This window comes from Cyclopterus lumpus, chromosome 8 (genome assembly GCF_009769545.1).
Source record: "Cyclopterus lumpus isolate fCycLum1 chromosome 8, fCycLum1.pri, whole genome shotgun sequence".
In the NCBI taxonomy this organism is placed as follows: Eukaryota; Metazoa; Chordata; class Actinopteri; order Perciformes; family Cyclopteridae; genus Cyclopterus; species Cyclopterus lumpus.
In genome coordinates, this window is record NC_046973.1 from 4,265,091 (window position 1) to 4,284,495 (window position 19,405).

Below are 19,405 nucleotides of genomic sequence, written 5' to 3' on the forward strand. Positions count from 1 at the left end.
CGTGTAATACAACTCCCTGCGATGAAAAACACCTGGTAAGCAAGAAAAATTAATAATTGATCGGCCTTATGTTGCAGGAGGTGAGACAACGCACCGATATAGCTAACATTTAAAACTATACTCGGCATTCCCCCCGATGTACCACCACCACTGATGCTGCAGAGGCATCAGGTCAAGCACAGGTATGATCAAATATTTAAAAATATATTAATATATACAGAAAAAATGATTTCCTTTATTTTGTATTATTTGTATCGTGTGCTCTCTCTCTCTCCCAGTTGCCTGTCTCTCCTCGTTCACTGTCTCTGAATAATTCATGAGCAGCATGTAAAATTTAAGCTGCCGGCCATCGCCACGGGCAACCATACAGGTCCAGGTGCAGAGGACACACTTGGGTGCACGTACAGGTACACAGCACAGCTTCCACTGTTCCTCTCTCGCTCACTGCTTAGCCATTTCTAGAAGCTTGTGTGACTGCTGTCAGGGAGCAAGTGAACGCACCGCGTGCCCATCATCTGTCACGGCATTTAACGTGCCGTCACCATGGCAACGCTGGCATTAGAGCTAGATGGAATAAAGGTGGACAGCGTCGCCACGGTTCCGTTAACTTTGTGGCATTTCATTGGATTCTGCGTCCGTCGTTACACTTTTGTCTTTCGGTAGAACGCCACGTGAACGGGAGCTTTTTATCCTCCGCTTGCTCTATTTTTATTATAAATCCTCAAAAGGTGCGTTGACCTCAATGTGTCAGGCGGCACACCTACGTGATCCTGCAGGTGTTATTTACTGTAGGTATAGTATTGAAGAGAAGATCAAATAAACATCAAAGCCAGCGATGATGCATACAGAGCATGTGTGTGTTGAAATTCTGAACTAGAATATCAAAGAAATATTTGAAATAAAACAAACTATATTCATGGATAGATGCCACTAATAGTAAATAATATTTATTGTTTTTCTCGATGGATAAACGTTGCACCTGTATTTTGCGCAGCTGGCCGAGCTGCTTGCGCAGGTCGGTGGCGTTGTGCTGCAGGCCGTGCAGGTGGAGCTGCATCTGCAGGCGCCCGGCGCTGTTCACCGGCGTCGTGTTGGAAGGCGGCGGCGGCATCAGAGCGAGAGGTGCCGACGGCGTGTGTGCTGCCAATCACAGAGCGGGACACAGAGCGTCAGCAGGAGGTCGTCGGGAAACAAATTGATTAGTCTGGTGGGCTGCGCTCCCGTGAGGTCTTCAGTCACGCAGCGCGATGCAACACACACACACACACACACACACACACACAGGCCCAAAGAAATGTACGTAAATAGATCATCTGGGCACACACTGGAACAAATCCAGTGTGTGAATGCTAAAAAAGCACCATATTCCAAAAACTCTAATAGCCCATTGGGAGAAATGAGAGCTCATGCTATTAGTAACCCATATAGAAGTGCAATTAGTCTGTTCAGTAGTGACACACAGGGGGATAACATGCTCTTATCTCCACACAGGGCTTTGCGAGTGCGACCATTGACTCCTCAGTTATTCTCTCACACACACACACACACACACACTCTCATACACATTTACAAAAGAGAGACAAGTCTGTGACAAAACCAACTTTCTGAAATTCCCGAAGGAAAAGCCAAGCAGAAATTCAAAAAGTATAGAGGGAGACGGAGACGGAGGGGGTGGGGGGGTTGCTCTCTGGGAAACCAGCCAGGAGGAAAACGTGAGGATAGACGCCGCCAGCTACCCAGCAACACCACACACCCATACAGAGCGCCATGAGAGATGTCTGAGAGGAGGAATTAGAAGGGCGATAGAGGAGGAGATGGCAAACTACCTTTCTGCTTCAGCCGTCCAGCTGGAATGTAGAAAGAGTTACCGAGACATTAATGAGAGGGTGGTAGAGAGTCAAAGGAACGTCTTATTCATATTTACAGAATGATGATCCTGGAGAGATATTTTATGATCGACGACACCAGAGAAAATGACTCAAAGACTACCGTGTCAAAATTAAGGACATGGTACAGAAACAGGAAGGAGAGGAATTAGACTTGTTTCAGAAATGTTTCAGTATGTATGGGCTACACCTGTTGGGAAACATCTCCTTTCAATATTTCCCAAAAATATATGCAGACATTTGATTTACATTCAAATTCTATATCTATGCATCAACCACATAGATAGTAAAAAAAGTAACAAAATAAACCTTCCAAATACAAAGCTGTCTGTCTTATTACCTCGCCAAGAGGTTTATGGTGTATGTTTGTTTGTTTAACAACTTTCAACAGCTTCAAGCTGTTCCTTTAAAGTCTCTATTTATTTAAATATGAATGAGTCATTTCGAGTGAAACTCTTCTGGAGAAAAACAAAAAGTGAAAGGAAAAAAAAAGAGAAGAGGGTGATGTATGAGGTGGAAACCTAACCAGTTTGAATCCGTTAAAAACAAACTGGTGTGTTTTCGTGTTAAGTTCGGTTAATTTTGGGCAGGTGTGAAAGCTGTCAATCAAACTCTTGAGTGTGTCTGGTGCAAAGGTTTGTTTGTGGTCTGAAAAGAAGTCACCAGAATCTGATCTGTCCCAATCACTTAGCTTCCTGTCAGTCATGTTATTAGTTCTTCAGCTAAAAGGCAGCGTGAATGCAAACTGGACCAGAACTAAAAAGCAACTAGTTTTCTCCCGGTTTGGACCAAATGAAGCAAACTCCGCCCTTAAAATAACCTCCTCCACAATTCTCAACTGAAGAAGGTGACGAAGACAGCCGCTTCCAGCTTCCCATCGCGAGAGAGTAATATAAATCATAATCATAAACCAGGAGGTCATCATCACTGCTTGTTTGTGTCCACTATCCGGCCTAATTGTGGTGCATTGGTTTACGTAAGAAAAAGAAATAAAAGAAATGAAAATAATTTCTGCACAGATCAGCAACAAGAGCACCAGGAAGACGGCCGGAAGCGGTTTGCTGTACTCACTTCCAGTGGCGGAGCCGTCACTGTTGGTTTCGGTCTTCTCGCTGGAAGAGAAAGGTAATGGCCGTGAGAACTCCGTCCCTTGGTCCGGAGGGCAGCCCGCCATCATGCAGAGACGCAGCAGGCCGCATCTGAGGATCAACGGCCACAGGGCAAGGCAATTACAGTGCTAACGCTAACGGCACGACTACTGGACACTAACAAGCCATCTTCTTGTGTTCAGGAGGCTCCAGTGCCACGATAACACTGTTGCAGGTGTAAACTCAACTCTGCTGAGAAGGGATCTCACACATCTCTACGTATCAAGGCATGAATCAATAGCCCTGTGCCCTGAAGCTAATGTTTAGTGCTCCGTACTCACACTAAGTAATGGCTCTGATAATAGCCTGTTACGTGCCTGTCGATAACGCTGCCCATGTGTCTGACCTGAAGCTGTATCTGTGAGTTTTAGAGGGTGGGTGGGGTACAATGGAGGGTCTTACGTGCTGTCACTGTCTGGTGCTCTGGTTAGCACACTCTGGACCAGGCCGGTGAGGCTGGCTATCTGCTTCTCCATTGCCTCCATGCGCTCCAGACGATGGTCCCTGCAAGTGCAATTGTCACAGATCGATCACCAAACTTACTGATGGCACAAAGGCAGAGGCATAAGATTACAGAAAAATGGACAAAGAAATACCGTATTGTAATAACGTAATTTACGTTCAAAGTTTAAGAGAAAACATCAATACGAATTAGCATTGTGTTTGAATCCATTGTGTTTGAGAGAAAACACAAAACAAGAAACATGTCACGCATTAAGCAGATCATATTGTGTTCCTGTCAGAAGAGATAAAATAATAAATCACACCTTCACGAACTTCCCCACACAGACTGGCACTGACCTGCTGATGTCGGGGTCCTGTCCAGACATCGAGGAGCCAAAGCCGGGCGTGGCCCTGCCGCCCTCCCCGGGCCCGGCTGTCAGACACAGAGGCTCGGAGCTGGAGCTGGGCCTTGACTTCGGGCTCTCCGCAAACACAGAGGAGGAAGCCGAGTCCTTGCGGAAGGTCTGCCTGACGGGTGAGGCTCTGCTGGGTGAGTTGGAATACGAGTCCCTGTCCCTCAGCTGCATGTCGGGGATTTTCTGCGGGGATGATGGCGGCATGCGAAAACCCATTCCGAGTGTGGCTGAGGAGTATGTGTCGGAGTAGAGCGAACCTCCAGGCTTGTAGAGGGAGTCCTCCAGGTCCCCTTGAAGAGCAGCGGCCGAGTAGGTGCTGAGGGAGCGCACGGAGCCACGGCGGTACAGGCCACTGGTAACAGGGAAGCTGAAGGGGTCCCCGATGGCAGCTAACGACTGGGTGGAGGCGATGCTGAGGCGGCCCTCGTGCATCAGGCTGTAGGGATCTGCATACAGCCCCTCGCTCTTCATCAGCGCCATGTTTTTCGCAGAAACTTCTTCGTCGGGCTTGACATCGCGGCGCTCCAGGATGGCGCTGGGCGAGGGGGACAGGCCCACGTTGGCACCGTGGCCGGCCGAGGGGTGGTGGGGATGCCGGGGCTGCTCGTGCTGGGAGTGGGGCCCCGTGAAGGACGGAGGGCGACCGCCGCTGTAGGAGAGGCGCGTGCGCGACGGAGAGCCGGAGGAGGAAGCGGCCGTGGAGGAGGGGAGGGTGTTGATGCGGCGAGTCGGGGAGGAGTCGCGGGAGGAGTACACCATATCCCTCTGAAATGAACGAGCGGGGATGACGGTTACCGTGGAGACGTAGGGATGAGAGCGCGCCGCTTCCCACGAGTCAGTTTGACATGTTGGTGATGGGATTCTCAAAAGACCAATTATAAATTCAACTGCAGAATCTATTCTCCAAAAAGTATTTGTTGTTGTTTTTTGTTTTTTTTACGTCAATGACAGAATGAAAGCACAGAGAACTGTCACTAACTAAAATACAAAGTTTTCAGTAGGTCACTCGTTCCTATTTCCAACTAGAGCTTGGCGATAGATTGATTTCATCAATTAATTCAATTTCATGGTTTTAAGATGATGATTAAGAATGTTAAATTGATTTTCGATGCTTCCCTGAGCTCCCGCAGTTCATAGTAAGGAGTTATCTTCAGGTAAAATATTTAACATGGCAGCATGCGCGAGGATAAGCCAGGAGGTTGTTCCCAAAATAAATGCTTTTCGTCCAATTCTTTCAGCATACATTTTGGTGTTTATCTATTTGTTTATATTTTCCTTTATCTTTTGAAGCCCTAGTTTGTTTTATTGGCTTATTGTTACATTACTACGAGCGGGTATTGAGTCAAACCTCAAATCTAAACATATGTTTTTATTCTGCGGTGTCAGGATGCAAGAGACAAAGTCACAGAACTACTTATTTGCTCAACTCATCCCTGTTTGTAGCTACTTAGCATGCGGCACAATGTAATACACGGATAAAACTGGAGCTTGGAATTTCTGATACTGAGCCGTTTGTGCCCAGATACAAATGAATAAAACTACTATATATTTACAAAGCCATATAAAGGTGGTCTACCTAAACTTTATGGACACAACTTAAACAAGAAAACTGTTGCATTTAGTCTCCAACAGCCATAAAGAAGAGATGGAAATCTCACACTCACTGTCGAAGATGATAAGAAACGTTGAGGATTCTCGGTTTTGCCAGATTACATGTGTTGCTTAAATTCATGCCTTTAAGATTTCCTAAAATGTAGATTGTGAAGATGGTGCTGGTCAGCTGTCTCTCTACCTCTTTCTTCTGATTCTCGTCTCCACAGACACACACTGTAACACACAGCACAGCACATGCACGCACACACAAGGTGCACGTCGTTTGACGCTGCCTATTAACATGGGTAATCGCGGACGCACTCTCAGCATTGTGTGAATATAATGCAGATGGTAAGCACGGTTTTGTATAAAATAATGAGAAAAAAAAAAAGTTCTCCCTCAGGCTTCCTTGATCTTCACTGGAGCAGAAATAGCTTTGGATGTTAAAATATGCTCATTTCACAGAGGAACATTGTTCTCCGGTGTCTGCACAGCAACAGATGGCCTACTTGAAGATAAGAAATACATTTCCAGGAGGAATACCTGTTAAATTACTAGCCCACATACACACAACCGCCTGTCAAACTTACCATTGTTAATATTAAGGAAACCATCACCTCGCCGAAGAAGCACACCGCTGCTCTTCATGTAGAAGCAGAGCGTTATGGCGCTCCTCACTGGCAGCTCATTTGTCAAACATCAGACTAGCAGGAGATCAGACAGCTCTCTCTAAAATAAGCCCTGTTTGCCCTCTTCACCTCCCCTCCCCCTCCTCACCCTCAGGTCTCCGTTAGCCAGGTGTGCGGCGGCAGGGTAGGAAGCGTAGATGGGCTCTTTGCGGAAAATCTTGATGATGCTGCGGTCCTGGATGTCCCGGACGTCCTCCAGCTCGTAGAAGACGTTGCGCGCCTCGTCCTTGATCAAGATGGCCGTGTTGGTCGACTTCAGCATACCCGCTGTCAACTTCTGAGGGAACATGTGCACGATGAGCGCGTGCAGCGTGTCCAGGCTGCTCAGCTCGTGGGTGATGTGCACGCGGCGCGTCTCATCGCCGTACTGCAGGAACAGCACGCCTAGAAGGAGAGCGGCGCGGGAGAGACGGGGGAGTCAGGAAGGCGGCGGGTTTGGTGGACGGAAAAAAGAAATACGAGCAAAGCAAACATTGCGGTTTTTACAGATATAGTGGTGCAAATTATGATAAAGATATTCTGCGTTTTGTTTTACGAGATCCAGGTAACGATTGTTATCCCTGAATAATCACTTGACAGAAAAGGACTGCGGTAGCTGTGTGAGAATTTATAGCTAGTGTGCATGTTTATGGTAAGAGTATTTCTTTTTTTTATTTTATGAAATATAACCCCATCAATATTAAAATTGCAACAATGGATGTCAAATCACACCCCAAAAATAGCCCACTTGTCAGATGCTGCAACCCTTGGTTTTATAGGTAAAGATGAGCCTGACTAACCTGAGTATTCATCTTCAGACACCGAGGGACAAACAAAAAGAACAAACAGAGCAAAGAAAGTGATTAAAAGTCAAGCAGAGCGAGTTAGATATTGCAGACGAGTTGAGGAAAGAAGAAAACAAAGTGGTTAGTAAAGAGACACGGAGAGGAGAGATCTACTTCTGTCTCAACTCCTCATTCAAAAGGGGACGTTCCTCAGTGACTGCCACTTTAGTTTTACTGAGGCTTTTCTTTCTCAATCTCACTTAACCTGACGAAACACCACTCCTGGATGTGGAGATGTCACTAATACGCTCTTCACTCTCAAGGCCCCTTTGTAGTGAACCTGTTGTTGAATCTGAACAGATTTCTATACAGGTTAAATAAACAAATAACTACCTACGCAGAATAGTATGTGTTCCTCATTCCAAGCTAAATACACTAAACTACACTTTCAAGCTGATTGTGTCTAAACTGAAGAAAAAAGAAGATTTGTTGTATGAGGAATCGCTACTCTTCAGTTTTCAGAGTATAACACGTACAACCAGCAATGGCTTCAGATCTTAACCTGGAGATCGGAGCTTATTCTGGCTGGCAGAGCGGGAGAGCGGCAGGCTCTGGCGGAATCGGTTCATCCGGTTGAACCCGCTGGGGACGTCGGCTTCTGACATGGTCTCCAGGGATTCAGCGGAGGCAAAGGAGAGCTTGGCGGCCTGGTCGGCGAGCCCAGACTGGGTGGACTGGGAGTGCCGTGGACTGCGGCTCTGCAGCGGAGGGGGAGAAGACACATGGAGGGAGACACAATCATTCACTGAGAGGTGAAATCGAGGCGGAGAGAATGGATTGGACAGGGCCGATGGAGTCGGACCAACAGGAAAAATAAAAAGAGACAGCGAGCACACAATGAGACGCCACACAATCAAACCACATAACAAGATTAACGAGGCCTTGACGATGAATTAGCTACCAGCCATTCACAAAGAATTAGCAGCGTCACAGTGTCAGACATACGTTGAATGCCGCAGCAGAAAAAAGCACAACATGATTGTTCTCAAATGGCACGGCACAGCAGGGCATCAGCCATTTATGGATCACCTATGGTGGTTAAGGAGCAACATTAAGCCGGAAAAATTGTGCTCCAGCTGTTGTGTCGTGTTTGCGCCACTTTGCAGACCTCCCGCACGCCCGCATCCCAACTACCACATCCCTGTGCTGCTCCCAACTTCAAATGAGTGCTTTCGGGATGGGAGGAGGAGCTCAGGCAAATCCCGCACTGTCAATGTCGTCTCCTCCAGCTGGCCGGTGCCCAGGCGTCACTGAACTGGCTCCCTGGTCCCCCACCGCCGGAGCGTCTCCTCCGGCTCAGAGGATTCTGTAATGAGCTCCCAGAATACTGTCTGCTGGTTGTTTGGATGGCAGAGGCAGACACATCCTTAGCCACAGTACAGTAGCTGTTCCGCTCTCCTCCTCCTTCTCCTTGCACCATGAGCACAACGGTGTCCAAGGATTTTCTTCTCTACCTTCTCCGAGTCAAACTGCAGCACAGATCTATTGCGCCTTTCATTAATGTGAGACGTAGAGCTACACAGGCGGCCGGCCACCTCTGATCTCAGCAGTACTACATAAACCTCCATAAACTATTTGACAATGAGACAATAACATCTATTAAAATGCCAATGGAGCCTCACAGAGCCACGAGCATGGCCTCCGCCTCTGAGTGTAGTCGGAGCAAATCGGGGCGCCAATTAATCGTGTTACTACTTTAGTTAGTAACACGGGAGTTAAATGAGTGCTGCTCATTTAATGTCAATCAATTGATCAAGTCGTTGAAGTCATTGTGGCTGCACTAGAGCCAACTAAACCAAATGAGCCGTGGCGACGTGTAACTACGGCCATCACAGGTCTTTTTAAATGAACTGCGATGTGTTCACACGCTTGTTTACGAGGCGAGTGGCAAACCGCCATCACGACTGAGACGCTGCACAATCCTTTTCATAGCGTGCGCTCCCTTCTGTCGCTATCATACATAATTCAGTCACACGCACGCACAGAAGGATAGCGGTGTCCGATGATAGTGGCGGCAGACGGTGTCTGAGCACGGAGGGGGACGGCGATGCTGACGGATAACCCCCGCCGTGTCTTCTAATAGGCTCATTCATCTGGACTGTGAACGGCGCCATCAACAGCGGCACGGAGGAGCAGCGCGTAGCGCAGGGTGTCACATCCCGGCCATTGTAGGCGCTCGGACGCCGGACGATGATTAGTACGGTTAGGGTTCGATAGCCTTTTGTCTTTTCTTGCAAATTAACCAGATTCTCTTTGAATCCCTTCTTTTAATTCTGGCTACATTTCACTAATTTGAGGAAGCAAAAACCTCATTTTTAAAGGAATAATTGCTTTGACCAGAGATACACAACTCTTTCTTTCCTCCACATAATCAGTAGGCTACATATCACCAGGCGGTTGACTCAACCGATTACAGGTATTTAACCAACTCGGAACTGGATCTGAAGTGGGACCAGCTGCCCAAGACCATCCATACACAGGAGAAGGAACACTCCGAGATGAATTTGGCTAAGAAAGGAGCTTTCTTTGGAGAGAATCTGCTCATATCTTCCCTGCATGGCTGAGAGGGAAACACACAGCAGCTCTGTTTCGAAATCTTGAGTCATTCTACGATTGCATGCACACATTTTATTTCGAGGCTAAATAACCTAGTTGGAGATTTCTAAGAAAAGGGAAAAGGGAATTGAGAGTACGGCGCTGCATGACTGAGCTCGTGCCTCTTGGTGTTTCTACACTCAAATTTCTGAACCGGCTGAAAAAAGAAACAGTGTGGGGAAAGTGAATGAGTAAAGTTATACTCTCTCCGGACTACGAATGTGCTGCTGAGCGTACACAACAAAACACACAATGTGTGCACGTGCGTCCGCTCAGCAGCCGCTGCACGTCAGCTCGCCGTGTTACAGCAAGGCGGTAAACACCGACTTCAATATTGGTGGTTTCATGTGACACGAAAATCCGAAAAAATCTCTCTCTGCAGTCGTTTTGCATTGTAAATATTCAATGCGAACACACCATCTGGTGGTGCATCTGGTCCCGCTAGACATGTCAGTGTTGTACGTGATGGAGTCCCCACCTCCCTCTCCTGTTGCTCCACCATCCTCCCTCTGCGCCTCCCCTCCTGCCCTCGCTCCACCTCAACCTTTTCTTTCGGAGAGATCCAGACTTTCTCAACGCCACTCAATTACTGTCGAGAACTCTACGCCGCTATCAGGGCACGCCAGAAGAGAGGAGGGAACGAGGAGGGAACGGGGAGGGAACGAGGAGGGAACGAGGAGGGAACGGGGAGGGAACAGGGAGGGAACAGGGAGGAAAAGGGATGATCGTACACGGAACAGACGTGGAGTGGAAAGCGGGACACGGAAGCTTGACAACAGACCCGAGGCTGCAAACTGCATTAAACTCCATGCAACCTCCCACCATGTCGTGCCTTGTTTCACATTCTCTCTCTCTCTCTCTCACACACACACACACACACACACACGCACACGCACACACACACTGGGACCTTGTGGTGTAAGGTCAAGTGGTGGTATGTATATTTTATATTTGGGAGAGCACGACTCACTTCGATGTCGTCTTACTTAGTCTGCAAACCTTGTACATGCTTTTTTTTCCATATATTTAATATGAATGTCAACTTAAAAATGCATTTGCAGTTCGCCCACGCGGGAATGTTTTGAAAGATGCAACGGAATAACTGGAGGACACCATATACGCTGTAATGAAACAGTGTGGAGGCTTTGGGAACGGTTAAATGTTAAAGAAGTAAGTGTACTGGCATCATATTACAGGAAAGGGTTAGCGTTGAATTCCCCGCCCTTATTTTAGAATCGGGCTGCTGGAAACTGTAGTAAGCTTGTTTTCATTATTGCTATTTAATGTTAACATTTAAGACTGCTGTCACATTACATTTGACTGTGGAGCAGAGCAGACAGACAGACAGACAGACAGACACACACACACAGACACACAGACCAGATTGTCCGCCTCTTCCAACCATCTGCGGCTTCATACTTTTCTGTTTTTCTTTTCTTACTTTCTCATAGTTGAATTGCACAAAGTTAAGCAGCCTGACTCTTGTTTCATCAACATTGTTGAAGATAAATACACTTTTTGGAATTAACACAAATGCACAGTGTCGGCACAGCTCTCTGAGTTCAAAGGCAAAATGAGTCGGATTTAAATAAACGATGTATAAACTTAAACAGAAATAATCCCCCTCAATCATCACCCAGTAGAAGTGTCAGAGAGGTGTTGTCTCTGCGGAGACCTCTGCCCCAGGACTCGACAGGCAGGGCTGCCAGGTTGCCCCTGGTAACCATTTTGAGGAATTGGCAACCACTCTGTTTTTTTTTTACGTAAAATATCGGGACTCAAAATACAAGTGGGTGGCAGCCTGGAAACAACTGTTAAAACTCAGTGTTGAGCTCTGTCACCAACATCGATAAAAAACTAGCAACCAGGTGCGAGAGATCGTATGCGAGCATCCATTAGGAAGCTACAAAAACAGGAGGACACATTAGTCAGAGACAAACTTGATGCTTGTAAGATGACAATGGGGTGTTTGGCTCCTTGAGTGACAGGTGTTAAATAGTTAATATCACAATCCTCACACCTTATCCGCATTTCTTCTATTTTTACCTCCAGCTCCTAATCACACTTTCCCCTTCCTTGTGTCTTACTGTGCCTCGAGTTATCCGTCTTCCTCTCCTTCCTTTATAATCCCTTCCCTCCTTTGTCCACTCCCAGAGCTGCTTTCCGTCAACAGATCTGCCTCAGTCTCAAACTTCGGAGGGCAAAGCCGCATCCAGGTGCCACGATTGTGCTGCTGCCGTCTACTTTTTCTCCTTTTCAAGTGTAACCCGGCTCTTTTTCCACACGAAAAAAGAAGAAGAAGTTCACAGCTCTCACTTTTAGAAAAAGGGGAGAGAAAACAGCTCCCTAATATCGATCCGTCTCTCCCATCCAATTGTGTTTCCGTGCTCTTCCTCCACCATCATTATTTCTCTCCCATCTTTTGCAGCTCTCGGACCAAGCTTTCCGCCCGGATACACAAGACCCCGGCCCCTCTGGAGTCCGGTCTCTTTATAATACCTGGAGTCATCAATGCACGGAACAAATTGCTTTGCCAAATTGCTGTGACTTGAGAGGGGTTGTGGGGTGGTGGCTGAGAGAGATGGAAGCGATTCTTTTTTTTAATGATAGAAAACAGCTAAAAAACACAACAATTTCTTTTAGGACACGTATTTAATTTCATTATTCCAGGGCCGACACCTGCAGCTGCTGTTTATAATAACCATTACTATCTGATGGTTACATCCTTGATACACACACACACACTCACACACACACACACACACACACACACACACACACACACACACACACTCACTCTCATCCGCTTCACTGCTAAATGAAGCGGATGAGACGTCGACGTAAAAAAGAAAAGGTGACGACGACAGCTTCCGATCCGTTAACGCTTGGACCCTTTTTGGTTGTTTCATTCTGCCCTTTAACACGCTGCTGCAGCACCTTGAGGAGCCAATAAATAAATCCTAACCCTCCGTGTTCAGTGATTAAACTTCCTCCCTTGATGCACTTTGTGCTCCAGAGATCACACACACACTTTCTGAAGAGCTGCAGACATTAATTGATTAGTTAGGCAACTACTCTCATTCAGGGCTTTTCTCTTCTCTTATATTGATTTAAACCGAATGGCTTTTGAGTTTTGGATTGTTGATCACGCAACAGATCATTTGATTTGATCATTTTCAGATCTGATCCATTTAATCAACTATCAGAATGTTTAGGTACCCACAAGTTTTTTAGCAAGTCCTGCACAGTTCCAGTCACTTGGTCGTATCGTGTAACAGATTGATGGGATGGACTGGACTCTAAATTCTAGTGGTCTGACCTCTTGTTTGGAGTTTAAGTACTTGTGGGAGTCAGGGATGAATTGCATTATGGGTCAAGGGATATGGCTCTGGATATTCAGTGACATTTCCAACCTGTCCAAATGATATTGCGCACACACACACACACACACACACACACACACACACACACACACACACACTTTTCTTTAACTTTTTCTGTTTAGATACCCTCCCCATCTGTCCGTGTGCAGTGTAATGCGACAACAAAGAGAAACACATTACAACACACCAATGGGCTCAACTCTTTATATCCAGCAAGATTAAAACTCTCAACACATCTTGATGCACGTCTCAGCTCGTATTTCCTCTCTGCAACCTGTGGATAATGCACCCTCTGCAGCCCAGCCATGACTCAAGCCTCGGTGCTAATGTCTTTGTATTATTTCAGTAATGCTTCAGCGTCAGGTCTGAAATGTCTTCTTAATGTCTCAGTCAGTCTGAGTAATACTTCAGCAAGGTCACATGGCTTCTAGCCATTAATGCCAGCTGCCTGAGGTATCATAAATCCCGAGAGAGACGTCTTCTGCAGATTAAATGGAGCTGGAGAAGTTTAAGCTGTCGCCACCCCCGACACCTCTGCCAACGTAACCCTACACACACGCACGCACGCACGCACACACAGCTGCGCGAGCACGCGCACACACACACACTGCCAGAGGAGAAGAGAGATTCCAAGTGAGCTGGGTGTTGCAGAAGTCAGAGGACAAAGGGGATAGGCTGGTGATGCCCGAGGAGTCTGACGTAATCCCACAGCACAAAACACACACACACACACACACACACACACACACAGTGGACATGAGACTGACAAACGCACAGGGACAGACACGCAGCACTGACCTTAAAGCTCCAGTAGTTGGGCTGTTGCTGTGACGTTCGTGAAGGACAAAAGAGGGAAGGGAGGGAGACAGAAAAAGAAAAAATGTGAGATACTCGTTGAAGTTCACTGACAAAAAGAAACCACTTAAAAAAAAGAACTGGTGCTTAATACAAGCTGGACTGGAGAGGGGACACAAGTGTGAATGCATGGCAAACGCATCTTCCCCCAAAAAAGCATAATCAGCTGCATTTCTTAAACCGCTTTCTTGGCACGTGTTCCTTTTCAGACAGGCAAAATATGAAATTCATTAAAATCGTTGACAGCTCCATCGAATATAAACCACAGTCGTTAAGTGTAATTGTTGAGGGATGGGGTGCGGGCGGGGGGCGGGGGGGGTGCTGTGTTTTTCAGGTGTTGGGTTACCGTGCACCTGGAACAAGATTGCGCTGTTGGCCGTAACTGGCGAAGTGGAGGAAATGAAAAGGGTGGAATAGGTGCCTGCATGTTGCCGTCGGGGTAGGAGCTTTCCATTCAAACATAATCACCCCGCAGTCGAAACCAGGCCAAGACCGAATAAAAAAAAGGATTGGGCAGAGTTCATGAATTTTAATTCTAATCCAAACTCTTATTCTAGTTCTTATTCTTATCTGCAGGCCATTTTTTAGTCCACTCAGCCTCCCCTCCTGCAGAAGCTGCATTATATTCCTGGTGCACGGATGAAAAGTGACAGGCAAGTTTTTTTGTGATTTATGATTGTTGTTGGTTTTCCATTTTAATACTATCTCTACAAACGCCTCCATTACTTCAGTAAACAGGCGCATCAGAGGGAGCGTTTTCAACCGATTATTACTTTATTGTAATCTAATCTTCCACTTAATGTCCCCCGATTTGGCCCCGATGCCATTCGGTGACAGTCTGCTTCACTTTATGCTCTTCTCTCCATCTCTCTTCCTGACTCTCTTTTCTTGATGCACTATGATCACAATAATCCAAAGAGGTAATGTTCGTGGCCAAGAAGACACCGAGCCGTGATTAAACATCCGGTCACAGATCTTATACAGCTTAGCGCTGTGTCCCAGATCAATACTACACACAAATTGAATGTATACAAGTACTGCATATACACAAATGAGGCCATTGGTATGAAAGTGTATGTTTTGTACAACTGTCAATCAAACGTTGACTTTGAAATGACACCAATAACAGTATTCCCAATTCTATACAAATACTTACTGTAAATAAATGTATGTACCGTCTTTTAAAGTTTACTGTTGTGCAGAACGTGAACTTCCTCTTTTGTGGTTGTCACATATATGTACATGAAACTCATCCTCGGTATCGTAGGAGCAGTGGGAGCAACTTGAGGTTCAGTGTCTCGCTCAAGGACACTTTAACATGCCGGGGATCAAACCGTCAACCTTGACGAGCCGCTCCAAAGTATACAAGAAGTCTTCATATTGAACCGTTTTAAATACAAACAGGAAATGACACAATACTTGCGCCGTTTGGGACTTTAGGATGACGAAGAGACGTGAAAAAGGTTTTTCCAAATACGCAGCAGTTACTTCCTTTAGCTCCATCTACAAGTGAGAAGCTCCTCCTCTTTCCTTTACTTCACGCACCGTGTGAAGTTGACTGTATTTGTCACTCGACGTAGCTGCTGCTGCTTTAAATTAAGTCACCTTTCCAGTGTTAACACACTACGTACTTAAAACCCGCTTACCCAATTTAATAGCAGTGGTCTTAGTAGAGCAATAAGATGGAAATGGGACACAACAGAGTCGTGGTATAATATAGATGGAAATAGTAGTAGCGACATAATGAAACCCATTACAACTTCTCTATCTCGGGTATAAAACTGAGTTCAATTATCTCAAACCGAAAACTGAACCACGTGAAAGTTATAACCTTCATTCTGAAAGGTAGAAGCTATTCGGGGGCATTTTAATGTGCATAATTCTTTCCCAAAAGCAATGCATATATCCGCCTAGACTCGCTGGCACTCAGACAAGTGGGACACTCAAAATGATATGGAGCATAATCTCCACCCACGCTCCCCCCCCGCCCTCATAGCGTATACATTTCCTACCAAAATATGTCAAAGCAATTATTATTAAAGACAACTCTTTGATGTGAAGCTGAGGGAGAATGTTCTCATTGCTAGTTGTGATGTATTTTATTTATTTTTTTGTCATATTAATGTCGCTGTCCAGGAGGATTAAAGGATTAAATTCTCCATAATGGGTTAATGTGTTAATACAAAAAAAAATTCTACAAAAATACTATATTATCACAGTTAGTTTCAATCAAGGTTTCTTTGTCTGGCTTCATTAAAAAAAAACTTTTTATGCAGGTAAATCTCTTCACCGCTTCACCTCACAACGCTAATTCTCAGTAAGGGGTGAGAGGTCACGGTGGGTAAAGTGGTTCACTTTCAGGGATGACATGATACACGAGGTTGGCCTCAACGTCCTGATCACGTGACACGTATATCTGTGAGGCCGGTCAGTGAAGCTTTGTCCTTAAAAAAGCTGCTGAACCTGACAGCGGCTGAGGGGCTCCATCGGTGTGTCATAAATAATTGCCGTTCACTCGTTCAGACGACGTTAACGATTTAATTCTCATTCCCCACTGAGGGCTGGCTTTAATGGTGCAGAAGTGATTTGTGGTCTGGTGCGTCTGCCTCTTGCCAGCGTTCCTCTATGTTTGTTGTGCTTTAAATGAGGCTCACTCACAATTCCCAGGTAAAGTAAAGCTTTTCACAGTTGCTCCGCTGACGACCGCAGACACACTGAACTCGGACTTTGAGTTGCAAATCCTGCACTCCAGAGGGTCGATTTGACTCAACGACTCGCCCTCCTGGCAGTCGTCACTGCAAGCGTGCCTTTTCATATTCTGCTTACTGCGTATATTAATGAATCATTTATCATCATCACTGAACACATGACATCTATTGCCCTTCTGTCCATCCTAGGAGTGGGATCCCTCCACTCTCTCTAAGGCTTCCTAAATGTGTGATTTCGGGGCGATACAAATAAATTGGATTGAATTGAATCAATTTCTTCTGTGCAGACATTATATTACTGTCAATCGTTGTCACGCTGACTCCCTGATGAAGGTTGAGACTATTGGCTCAAATCAATATTTTCCTTATTAAAATCCCATTGTATTAAATATGCTTTGATCCCAAACGAGACAGTGTCACTGATGTTTGTATTGAAATGTCTGATTAAAGTTTAAAGAGGGGCCAAAATGCAAATCCAGACACCCCTGTATATATTTACACAAAGGTGCGTGTGTGTGTGTGTGTGTGTGTGTGTGTGTGTGTGTGTGCGCGCACAGTGTCAGCCACAGAGCTCCAACAGAAGGACGCAGCCTCACAGAGTGTAGCGCCGCGTTACCTGACCAGCATGTAAAGCAGGCTGCACTCACACCACCCCTCCTCCACCTCCCGTCTCTTTCTCATGTCGTCATTCTATCCGCACCCCACGCCCCCGCCCCTCTTTCCCTCACCACAACCATTCTCACTCTCTTCCCCTCTCAACCCTCCTCCGGTCTACAGTGGCGTCCCCACGTTACCGCAGCCTCTCGCCCTTTCTCTCTCTCTCTCTCGGTTTAACAAAAAATTAAAAAATAAAAACACCTACACTCGTCTGCAAGGCAAACTAACGCTCAGCCGGGCGCGCACAATACATCTGTGTTCAGCTTACAGTATCGTCCACTCAGCCTTCAGCATATCCACGCCGTCACCACAACAACCACGATAAACACAACAGGCGTGGAATATAAACCCAGCTGGCACATCCTTACACCCCCCCCCACACACACACACACACGCACACACACACACACAACAGCATCCAGCTACCAGTATCAAGCTTCCAGTTCCTCACCTGCAGTGCACCTGTCCACCACTCCAGTCATCCCAGGCTGTCCGTCAGGTGCAGCGTTTCCTCATCGTGCTTTTACCCGTCTCTCCCTCCCTATGCTTCTCTAACCCTCCCTCCCCTCTCCCAGTCTACCACTCTCCCTCTGTCTCTCTCTCTGTCTTTCTATCCAGTAGCACATGCGGCGGAAACTCTTTATTTAATTCATTACAACACCAGCCGATTAACTCCTTCGCAGAAGGGTGGCTGGCTCCTGCTGGTGCCGGCTAATTGAGCAGCGGGCTGCTTGACTGGCTGCTGCGCTCCTCTCCAGCTCCTCCCTCGCCCCCTCCCTCGCCGTCCATGCTCTGCACATCCACGAGATGACAAGAAATCCTGGGCTCTGCTTCCCCCCCCGTGCAGTGAAAGAATACCCTGTCACTTTGGGATCTGTCCACTCTCCTGGCTACTGCTTAAAATATATATATATATAACAGGTTGCCTCGTTATTCCTCTCTCTCCCCTTCCGTCTTCATCATTGTGCAAGTCCTGCTTTTCTACACAACCTGACCTTTGCAACGAGATACCCCTACTTGCCATTTATGGGAGAGGTTGCCACGGCAACTATGGACTCCACCTGCCTTACGCCTGCCTTCGCTCACACTCTCTCTCCCTTTCATTCTGTCTCCTGGTGTGCCTTACCCGCCACGTCACGTTGAATGTATCACTGTTTTTAGAACACACACACGGTGTTCAGATAACCGCATTTGCATTATGTGCATTATGTGCATTTAATACGTTTATGTATGTTGCGTGCGTAAAGTTCTGCAGGTCCTGGCAGCAGTGAAACAAAGAAAAGCTTGGCTGTGACAGTTTAACGACGGCCTCTGATAACCCAGATGCACTTATTCTCTCTCTCGATTATTTCAATATGCACAATGAGCTGCTCTCACTCTGAATGTTACCTGACAAGAGGCTTTTTGTTTGCCTGACGAGCCACATGACCCAAACTATTAAGTGCTCTTTTTCTCTCCACGCGTGCCGTCATTTCCCACCAAAGTGACAACCCTGACCAGTTCGATTGGCAAAAGTAAAGCGCGCCGAACGCCAAATGAGTCAAAGCGTAAAGCGATCACAGAGAAAAACACACGCGTGAAACAATTCCTTCGGAGGACAACAACTCGGCGTACCTGCTCCCGCGCGGCCCGCTCCGACGTGCTCCTCATGCTGGCGTGGGAGGGTGAGGGAGACGGTGGGTTGTGGTGCGGGCTGTGATGCGGATGCTGCAGCTGCTGCTGCTGCTGGTACTTGCTCTTCAGGTGATCCATGAAGGCGTCCCTCTTGCGTTCCATGTCGACCTTGTGCAGGTTGGTGAGGGCCTCCAGACTCTGGGCGGCGCTGACGGTGTGCCGGTGCTCCGACGTGTGCACCAGGCCCACGTTGGAGAAGCGGCGAGCGCTGTTGCCCAGAGTCCGGTACTCTCGCGGATACTCCAAGTCATCCGTCGAGATCATGTGACCGCCGCCGCGGTCGGGATCTGAGGGACGAGGACAGAGGAGCGCAAGGGAGGATAAAGGAATGAAAGAAAAGAAGGAAAGGGGTGGATAAGGAAAAGAAGGTGAATCCCCACACACACACACACAGATTTCAGGGTGGAGGCGTACATACACACAGAGCAGGCACACATAGGTGAAAACAAACAGAGCAGAAGGAATGCGAGTGGAAAACATAAGGCACAGAGGGGACAGGAGAGGGAGGGAGAGAGAGAGAGAAAGAGAGAGAG

General features: G+C 46.9%; 1 protein-coding gene across 1 annotated transcript in view; it reads right to left on the reverse strand.

Moving 5' to 3' along the window:
• Positions 1-19,151, reverse strand: part of si:ch211-278a6.1 (SRC kinase signaling inhibitor 1) — a 32,903-nt gene extending 13,752 nt beyond the window's left edge. The window contains exons 1-10 of the mRNA XM_034539297.1: positions 18,801-19,151; positions 13,777-13,803; positions 7,503-7,698; positions 6,956-6,967; positions 6,265-6,560; positions 3,836-4,659; positions 3,437-3,538; positions 2,958-3,085; positions 1,827-1,847; positions 980-1,140 (exon numbers count right to left, since the gene is read on the reverse strand). Coding sequence (XP_034395188.1) covers positions 980-1,140; positions 1,827-1,847; positions 2,958-3,085; positions 3,437-3,538; positions 3,836-4,659; positions 6,265-6,560; positions 6,956-6,967; positions 7,503-7,698; positions 13,777-13,803; positions 18,801-19,136 — 2,103 coding nt within the window. The 5' untranslated portion in view covers positions 19,137-19,151. The remainder of the gene's footprint in view (positions 1-979; positions 1,141-1,826; positions 1,848-2,957; positions 3,086-3,436; positions 3,539-3,835; positions 4,660-6,264; positions 6,561-6,955; positions 6,968-7,502; positions 7,699-13,776; positions 13,804-18,800) is intronic.
• Between the last annotated feature and the right edge of the window lie 254 nt (positions 19,152-19,405).